The following is a 9,474-nucleotide window of genomic DNA, read 5'->3' on the forward strand; positions in this document are numbered from 1 at the left end:
AAAAAAAAAAAAATTACCCGGGCATGGTAGTGCATGCCTGTAGTTCCAGCTACTTGGAAGGCTGAGGCAGAAGGATCGCCGGAGCCCAGCAGGTAGAGGCTGCGGTGGCCGGGAGTGGCCACTGCACTCCAGTCTGGGTGATGGAGTGAGACTCCAACTCAAAAAAAAAAAAAAAAAATTAATGGTTCCAAGTGACTGAAGGAAAAGTACAGTACCAGAGGGGGTGTGTGCAATAGGGGAGCTAAATCTGGAGTTGAGGTTGGAAATGGGCGTGAGAAAGAAGATAGAAGCTTTCAAGTGGCAGGTCTAGTGATGGGAAGCACACATTCCACAGTGGAATGCTGGGACGCCTGTACTGTAGGGATAGGTATAACTTTGGCCAGTGGTAGTTGTTTGACTTGCCAGGAGCAAGCTTAACCCAAGATAGCTTCATCACAGGATGATCTGGGAGCTTGAATTCCAGCAGTTTAAGCAGATTGGTGATTGTTTTCTTTTTATTTTTTTTTCTGTCTCTCAGTTTTACTTTGAACTCAGAAGGTTATAACAGAAGACCAAGTGGCCGTCGCCATAGCAAAGGCAATCCAGAGAGTACCTTAACGTGGAAACCTCAGGACCAGGCTGTAACAGAGATGATTTCTGAAGACAGTGGCAAGGGTGTGAGGCGTCCTCATTGTACTGTCGAGGAGGTAAGCCCTTTTAACCTGAATTATTATTATTATTATTTTTTAGTCAGAGTCTGTTGCTCAGGCTGGAGTGCAGTTGCATGCTCACAGCTACTACAGCCTCTACCTCTTGGGCTCAGGTGATCCTTTCACCTCAGCCTTCCAAGTAACTGGAACTATAAGCACATGCCACCAAGCCTGGCTACCTTTTTTTTTTTTTTTGTAGAGATGAGGTCTCACCAAGTTGTCCAGGTTGGTCTTGATATCCTGGCTCAGGCAGTCCTCTCGCCTCTGCCTCCCAAAGTTCTGGGATTAAAGGTGTGAGCCACTGCGCCCGGCCTAGCCTAATTTCTTTAATAAATTTATCTTTTGTACTTTATGGAGAGTAAATAATATACATATTATGACATATTTTGAAAGGTACCAAAGAGTGTACAGTGACTGTAAGTTTCCCAGTGTCCTACCACCCTATTTGCCTCTTAGCAAATAACCACTGATTCTGTATCCTTCTGGAGATATTCTATACATATAGATGATTTAATCAGTTTTCAGATTTTTTTACTATAATTAAGAAAAGGTTTATATTAGGAAAAGATAAGATTATAGATTCTTCTTGGGTACCTGAATTTTTCTAATTTGTTTCTTTTATAAGCTGTAATAACTGTGACTAAGGGAAGTAAATGGTGTGCATCTCTGTTTTTTCATTCCCCTTTCAGAGCATTTAGCATGATGGAGACACAGCCTTCTTTTCACTTCACTCTTGAGGTTTTCACATATTTCAGGAAAATTTAGAATTATTCCTCTATCTGACACTTCTCAGGACCATCAGCTGCTTCAGTTTGCTATATGGTTTTCTGTGCCACTTGTTCAGTTCATCAAAGAAATATTTATTTGGGTCCCAGGCATTTGTCAGCAATTCAAAATGGAATGAAATGTGGTCTCTGCCCTCTATGAACTTATATATAAGTAGTTGTTATTCAACAAATGGATAGCTGGGCTTGGTGGCTCAGCCTGCAATCCTACGCTTTGGGAGGCTGAGGTGAGTGGATTGCCTGAGCCCGCGGGTTCGAGACCCACCTGGGCAAGTTGGCGAGACCTCATCTCTACAATAAATCAAAAAATCAGCTGGGCATGGTAGCGTGTGCCTGTAATTCCGGCTACTTGGAAGGCTGAGGTGGAAGGATTGCCAGAGCCCAGCAGGTCGAGGCTGTAGTGACCGGAAGCTGCCACTGCACTCCAGTCTGGGTAACAGAGTGAGACTCCAACTCAAAAAAACCCCAAAGAAACAAATAGGCAGGAAGAGGAATGAACTGTAGCCCTGGAGAGGATTGTAAGAAGAGGTATTAAATACTTCAGTCTCTTACATGAGAAATCAGAGATGGAACTGAGGAAATATGTATGTGATATCTGTAGTGAATATATTCTAGAATATCATGGTAATATTAAGCAAGAGGGGCATACTTGTTGATTAATTGTGATATAAAGTAGAGACCAGATGCCCTGTGTTTAGCAGAAGATGATGACTTTAGTTTTGGATATTGTTTAAAGTACTTTGCCAGGCTCGGTGGCTCAGCCTGTAATCTTGTACTTTGGGAGGCTGAGGTGAGTGGATTGCCTGGGCCCGCGGGTTCGAGACCACTGGGTAACTTGGCAAGACCTCATCTCTACAATAAATCAAAAAATTAGCTAGGCGTGATAGCGCACGCCTATAGATCCAGCTACTTGGAAGGCTGAGGTGGAAGGTTCGCCCAAGCCCAGTAGGTCAAGGCTGCAGTGGCCGGGAGCATGCCACTGCCCTCCATCCTGGGTGACAGAGTGAGACTCCAACTCAAAATAAATAAATAAAGTACCTGTGAAACACACGAGAAGACTTCTTCCATAGCTTCTTGGATCTAGGTGATGGGAAGTTTGAAAAGAAGGCAGGGTTAGACATAATTCTGAATTTTCCGCCTATTTATGTTAATTAAATCAAGGGAGCTGATGAAATTATTCAGGGAAGGAATGAAATTATTCAGGAAAGTCTGAGGAGATATGGGCAAAACCATCAGCATTTGAGGCAGGTAGAAGAAGGAATAATCTGCAGTGGAGACTGAGAAGAAAAGAAGCAGCAGAAGAGCTTATTGTCCAGGAAAGAGAGGCAAGGTGAGCAGGGTGAGATGCTGAAGACAGATCAAGTAACATAAGGGCTGAAAAACTGTCTACTGGATGTGGCCGTGGGTCACTGATGATTTTGTTGGAAGCTGCATGTTCTCATTATGCAATCAGACGATTTCCACTGAGTTTTATTGTGGCTAACTCAATTCTGTTCAACCCAGTTGTGTCAAAAACCTAGATACCATCAGGATATCTAGCAGATAACATAAGTAAAGTGGGCTGGAGAGCACATGGCCCATCTGAACGGGACAGCCCTATATAGCTATAGATTGTTGATTTGGTTTTTCAAAAGTCATTTTTTCAAATTTAAACCAAATTTGTAGGTTTGAACATGGTGGGTCATGCCTCTAATCCCAGCACTTTGGGAGGCCGAGGTAGGAGGATCATTGGAGCCCAGGAGTTCAAGACCAGCCTGGGAAACATAGTGAGACCTTGTCTCTACAAAACAAATTTAAAAATGAACCAGGCATGGTGACACATACCTGTAGTCCCAGCTACTCAGGAAACTGAGGTAGAAGGATCAGCTGAGTCCAGGAGGTCGAGGCTGCAGTGAGTCATATTTGTGCACTGTACTCTAGCCTGGGTGACAGAGTGAGATTCCACCTCAAAAAAAAAAAAAAAAGTTTATAAAGTTGGTAATCAATTCAAAGAAGATTAAAAAGCACTGTACTGGCAAATAACACATCTGTGGGCTGCATTTGGCCTCTTAGTCTCTGTTTATTATTATTATTATTATTATTATTTTTTTTTGAGTTGGAGTCTCACTGTCACCCAGACTGGATGCACTCCACCGCAGCTTCGACCTGTGGGCGCTGGCAATCCTTGTGCCTCAGCCTTCCATCTGTTTATTATTTAATTATAGTTTTAATGTGCTGGTACTTATCTAACATGCTTTCTTTTATTTAGGGTGTTCAAAAAGAGGAAAGAGAGAAGTACCGAAAGTTATTAGAGCGACTTAAAGAAGGTGTTCATGGAAACTCTCTCCCTCCTGTAACTTCAAATCCTCACAGGTGAAAAAATGAGCTAATATGATAAAATGCTTTGCTAGATATCTTTTTCTTTGTTTTTGGAAAGGGTATTGGTAGGAAGGGACTTGCTGAAAGAAGAGGTTAACTGAGAACTAGCCCTGTAATTTGCCTGGACCTTGTGTCTAGTTAATGGATCATGTAGGACAGTGATTTTACAAAATATAATTTTATGTTGCCTTTAGGTTCCTTTGTTCAAGTAAACTCTTACTTGAATGCTGATATGGAAACATGGATTGCTGGTTGAAGTAGGTCTCCCAAGGGGCAGAATTTCTATAAGAACCCTAACACACATTTTCCACAATCTCTGTCTCTTTCTGCCTTTCTCTTCCCCACCTCCTCTCCTGCCCGTCTTTCCATTTCTCCCTTCCTTCCTTTCTTTTTTCTTCACTTCCTCCTAGTTTTTCTCTTTTTGCCTTCCTCCCACCTTCTCCTCTACACTTCAGCCTCCCAAAGCACCCGGCTAGAAGACTTTCATCTTGTCTCTAAAGTAGAGGATTTTCGACTGGGCTTGGTGGCTCAGCCTGTAATTCCAGAGCTTTGGGAGGTGAGGTGAGTGGATTGCCTGAGCCTGCCGGTTTGAGACCTGCCCGGACAACTTGGCAAGTCCTCATCTCTACAATAAATCAAAAATTAGCTGGGCATGGCAGCACGCGCCTGTAGTTCCGGCTACTTAAGGCTGAGCCGGAAGGATCACCAGAGCCCAGCAGGTTGAGGCTTGCGGTGGTTGGGAGCATGTCACTGCACTCCAGTCAGGGTGATGGAGTGAGACTCCAACTCAAAAAAAAAAAAGCAAGTCTTCTATATCTTAAGAATTTCCTGATAAGACAGCTTGTTAATGAAATACTCTAATGAAAAGAACAAATAGAGGAGAGTGGCAGAAAGAGGCGATGTCTGGCCTTATATTTGCCTGTGAAAAGCAGACAAAAAATATGTGAGCTCAGGATTGAGTTACACTCGATAATTCTAACAAGTGGTGGGAGAATACATAGAGATCCCAGAAATCATATAACAACAAATTGAAGGTTAAAAAGTCACAATACTATCTAACTTACTGAATGCAGAAATAACAAATTACTTGAGAATTTTAACTTCGGTTGTGAACTTTATAAAAAAATTCTCTTAGCTTAGCCAGTCAGAATGTTAACATTTTACTCTATTTTTGTTTTTTTTTTGAGTTGGAGTCTCACTCTGTCGCCCAGACTGGAGTGCAGTGGCCGCTCCCGGCCACCACAGCCTCGACCTGCTGGGCTCCGGTGATCCTTCTGCCTCAGCCTTCCGAGGAGCCGGAATTACAGGCGTGCGCTACCACGCCCGGCTGATTTTTTGATTTATTGTAGAGATGAGGTCTTGCTGCCCAGGTGGGTCTCGAACCCTCAGGCTCAGGCAACCCACTCACCTCAGCCTCCCAAAGGCTTGGGATTACAGGCTGAGCCATCGAGCCCGGCTCTGTTTTGCTTTTAGTGTATTATTTCAAGATCTATTTGAATATATTGTTTAAAGTTGTCTTGTTTTTTTGGGTTTTTTTTGAGTTGGGGTCTCACTCTGTCACCCAGACTGGAGTGCAGTTGCTGCTCCCGGTCACTGCAGCCTCGAGCTGCTAGGCTTCGGTGATCCTTCCGCCTCAGCCTTCCAAGTAGCTGGAACTACAGGCGCGTGCTACCACGCCCGGCTAATTTTTGACTGATTGTAGAGATGAAGTCTCGCCAAGTTGCCCAGGCGGGTCACGAATTGTTTAAAGTTTTTAATTTTAATCTGAGTTTTATCACACTGAGATTTTTTTCAGTCAAGGTGGGAATTGAGAATATCTGATATTACAGATAGATAAACTGAAGGTTAGGTAACTCGACTGAAATATTAGAATCAAGATTAGACTCCTTTTATCTAGTCTTAGATAGTACTGTGTTGCTTCCTTTCTGTTGTAATTTGATGTTAGAGGGTGGCCAACAACCCCCATTCAGAGAAGCTTGCTGGGCAGAGATAATGAATATTAATGGTAGACTTTCCTTTTTTGTCTGATCTCCCCTGTTTTCTGTGTTTCTAAGTTCTCAAAGAAGTCATGTGGACGCGTTAAAGACCAAAGGCTGGGGAGAAGAACAAAATCATGGAGTCAAAACAACTCAATTTGTTCCAAAACAATGTGAGTTCTCAGATTTAGCCTTATCTTAATATTTTGACCTTAGTTCATATTAGACAGTACATATGAGGTTGAAAGTGACCTCAAACAAAGATAATGTCCCAAGTTTTTAAAAATTGTCAAATCTCCAGGCACCAACAGGGGCTCATCCAGTATCAGTAGTTTAGTAAAAAAGTTGTTTAAAGATGAAGAAGACTCACAAAATGGCTTTTGATCATTATTCCTAAACTCCTATATAGTAGCAAATATTTTGTGAACCTATATTTAATTTACTTATACTCCCTATAAGTGAATTCCTATCCACTGACTATCCACCAAATGACAGCTTACTAAATGAGCAGATTATCCACCAAATGACAGTTTACTAAATGAGCAGATTATCAGTCAGTTTGTCGTAAAGATTATATTTAAAGAGCAAAGAGCTATATTCGTTTTTAGGCAGCTTAGTTTGTAGGGAGGCTAAAAACTAAATTTGCCTTTGAATGTCACAGTAGCATTTCAATATAGATGAATGTCTTGACATTTGGAAACTTTGTACATGAAAACTCTAGCTATATTGTTGATTAGTAAAGGAAACATTTAATCTTTTCTTTACCATCCTCACAGATAGACTTGTTGAAACAAGGGGACCTCTGTGTTCAATGAGAAGTGAAAAGAGGTACATGGTTCAGTTCATTCTAAATTTCCTTCTAATACATATATATTTTTTGTTTTTTTTGGTAGAGACAAGGTTTCAATATGTTGCCCAGGCTGATCTTGAACCCCTGGCCTCAAGCAATCCTCTTGTCTCGGCCTCCCAAAGTGCTGGGATTACAAGTGTGAGCCACTGTACCCGGCCTCATATTTTCTTTATAAATTCTGTTTATGAGCAAATCAGACTCAGTAGTTGTAAACTCTCTTTAGCTCTGGTAGCTGGTTAGCATATATGGAATAGATAGGTAACTCTTGTGTCAGATGCCAACCCTAGTTTGGGAGGGTTCCACTTATCTGCTAGGCATCAGGTTGGGAGAAGCATGTGGTTCTTAAATAGGAGTGTGAGCCGGGCTTGATGGCTCAGCCTGTAATCCCGCGCTTTGGGAGGCTGAGGTAAGTGGAATGCCTGAGCCTGCCGGTTCGAGACCTGCCTGGGCAGCGAGACCTCATCTCTACAATAAATCAAAAAATCAGCCCGGCATGTAGCGCATGCCTGTAATTCCAGCTACTTGGAAGGCTGAGGCGGAAGGATCGCTGGAGCCCAGCAGGTCAAGGCTGCAGTGGCCGGGAGCGGCAACTACACTCTAGTCTGGGTGACAGAGTGAGACTCCAACTCAAAAATAAAAAAAAATAAAAAGATAGGAGTGTGGATGGAGTGGGGTCTCTAGTGATCATTCTCTCTAATATAGGAACAGTAAAGGCAGTTCTGTGTGTTAGCATGTTGGATGATAGTTTATAGCAGAGTTTGTAAACTATTGTTCAAATGTGATCCACCTGTCTATTGTTGTAAATAAAGTTTTATTTGAACACTTCATTTACATACTGTCTGTAGGTGCCTTTAAATTACAGTGCTACTGGTTGCAGGGAGTGGTGCATGGCTGTGTAGTCCCAGCTACTTGGGAGGCTGAGACAGGAGGATTGCTTGAGTCCAGGAGGTTGGGGTTGCCGTGTGCTGTGGTTATGCCATTACTCTCCAGCCTGGGCAATGGAGTGAGACCCTGTCTCTAATGAATGAATGAATAAATATATATATATATATATTTTTTTTTTTTTTTAATGGTAGGGTTAAGAGGATGTTACTGAGACCATAAAACCTGCAAAGCCTAAAATATTTACTATTTGTTCCTTTCTGGAAAACTGTGCTGAGTCCTGGTTTAGAGACTTATATAAACTCAAGGCAATTTTAATTTGTAAATTATTAAATTTTATTTCTGAAACTAGGATATACCAGGTTAGAACCATCTGGCAGAAGTCTATAATCTTTCTTATTTTTTCCTCAGGTGTTCAAAGGGGAAAATTTCTGATACAGAGAAGATAGTTGGAATCAGACTAGACAATGAATGTGTAAGTAAAAATCCTAGTTAAATTTTATATCTATTTACTCTTTCACCTGACATATTGTTTTGGTGCCCATAAAAATACGAAAGGTGATATATATTACTTTGATTGCTAATTCTGTTTTGTTTTAAAAAGTAGCAAGCAGGCAGCTCCTTCGGGTCCCCTCCCACTGTGGGAGCTTCTCTGTCCTTTGAATAAATCCTGCTTACTCAAAAAAAGAAAAAGCAGCAAGCATTGAAGATCTATAGCTTTTTGCTTTTTGCCTCCTTTTGAATTGCTGGTTTTTTACTTCTGTGTAGTAATCAACTTTGTTTATGAGAGAAACCAAGCTGCCTTCGTGCCAGCTCTTAGCCGTGTTGCATGACTTCTTTTGGAGAATTTTTTTTTCTTTTCTTGTAGAGATGGGGATCTTACCATGTTGCCAGAGTGGTTTCAAATTCCTGGCTCCAAGTGATCTTCTTGCTTTGGCCTCTCAAAACGCTAGGAGTATAGGCATAAGGCATAAGCCACCATGCCTGAACCACATAATTTTTTTTTAACTTTAAAATTTTTTTATTTTAAAATTGTGAGGCACAATTCAGAGTTAGGTACACAAATATTCCTTGTACAGGTACCCTTGTTGATGAGGTGTGCCCCCCTCTTCCCCAGGCAGATTTTCACTACTGTCAATCCCACTTTCCTGCTCCCCTCCCTGCCACAGTTTCCCGCTACTATCAATCCTTTTCTTATAGTATTACGATAGTTGTTCAAGGTCCACTTATGAGTGAGAACATGTGATACTCAGTTCTTTGTTTTTGTGAAAGATCACTCAGTATTATGGACTCTAATTCTATCCAGGTTGCTGCGAAGTTCATGATTTTGTTGTTCTTTATGGCTGCATAATATTCCATTGTGTATATGTACCACTTTTTTTTTTTTAATTCAGTCCTCTTGAATGGGCAGCATGGTTCCATGTTCTTGCTATTGTGAACAGTGCTGCGATAAACATATATGTGCAGCTATCTTTTTTAGAGTGATTTTAGTTCTTCCGGGCATATTCCCAGTAGGGGGATTGTGGAGTCATATGGAAGGTCAATTTTTAAAACTTTTAGAAATCGCCACACTGTTTTCCACAGAGAAAAGTTTACACTCCTACCAACAGTGTAGAAGTATTCCCTTTTCGCCACATCCTCTCTAGCATCTGTTATTTTTTGTTATTGATGATGACCATTCTGTCTGAAGTTAGGTGGTATTGCAGTGTAATTTTAATTTGCATCTTCTTGATGACTAATGAGGCTGAACATTTTTTCATGTATCTGTTGGCTACTTGTATGTCTTCTTTTGAGAACTGTCTATTCATATCTTTTGCCCAGCTTGTAATGGGGCTGTTTGTTTTTTTCTTTTCAGCACGTTTAAGTTCCTTGTAGATCCTAGATGTTAGGCCTTTGTCAGACATGGAGTTGGCAAATATTTTCTCCCAGTCTGT

At 41.4% G+C, this 9,474-nt stretch overlaps 1 protein-coding gene across 3 annotated transcripts in view; it reads left to right on the forward strand.

Moving 5' to 3' along the window:
• The window catches only part of SENP2 (SUMO1/sentrin/SMT3 specific peptidase 2), a 46,552-nt gene that overhangs the window by 18,843 nt on the left and 18,235 nt on the right, over window positions 1-9,474 (forward strand). For all 3 annotated transcript variants that reach the window (XM_021716729.1, XM_008066344.1, XM_021716730.1), the window contains exons 6-10: window positions 518-686; window positions 3,723-3,826; window positions 5,887-5,981; window positions 6,585-6,636; window positions 7,952-8,015. In XM_021716729.1, the coding sequence (XP_021572404.1) occupies window positions 518-686; window positions 3,723-3,826; window positions 5,887-5,981; window positions 6,585-6,636; window positions 7,952-8,015 (484 nt within the window). The remainder of the gene's footprint in view (window positions 1-517; window positions 687-3,722; window positions 3,827-5,886; window positions 5,982-6,584; window positions 6,637-7,951; window positions 8,016-9,474) is intronic.

The sequence above is a fragment of the Carlito syrichta genome, unplaced genomic scaffold (genome assembly GCF_000164805.1).
Source record: "Carlito syrichta isolate Samal-C Ts95f unplaced genomic scaffold, Tarsius_syrichta-2.0.1 Scaffold308888, whole genome shotgun sequence".
Classification (NCBI taxonomy): Eukaryota; Metazoa; Chordata; class Mammalia; order Primates; family Tarsiidae; genus Carlito; species Carlito syrichta.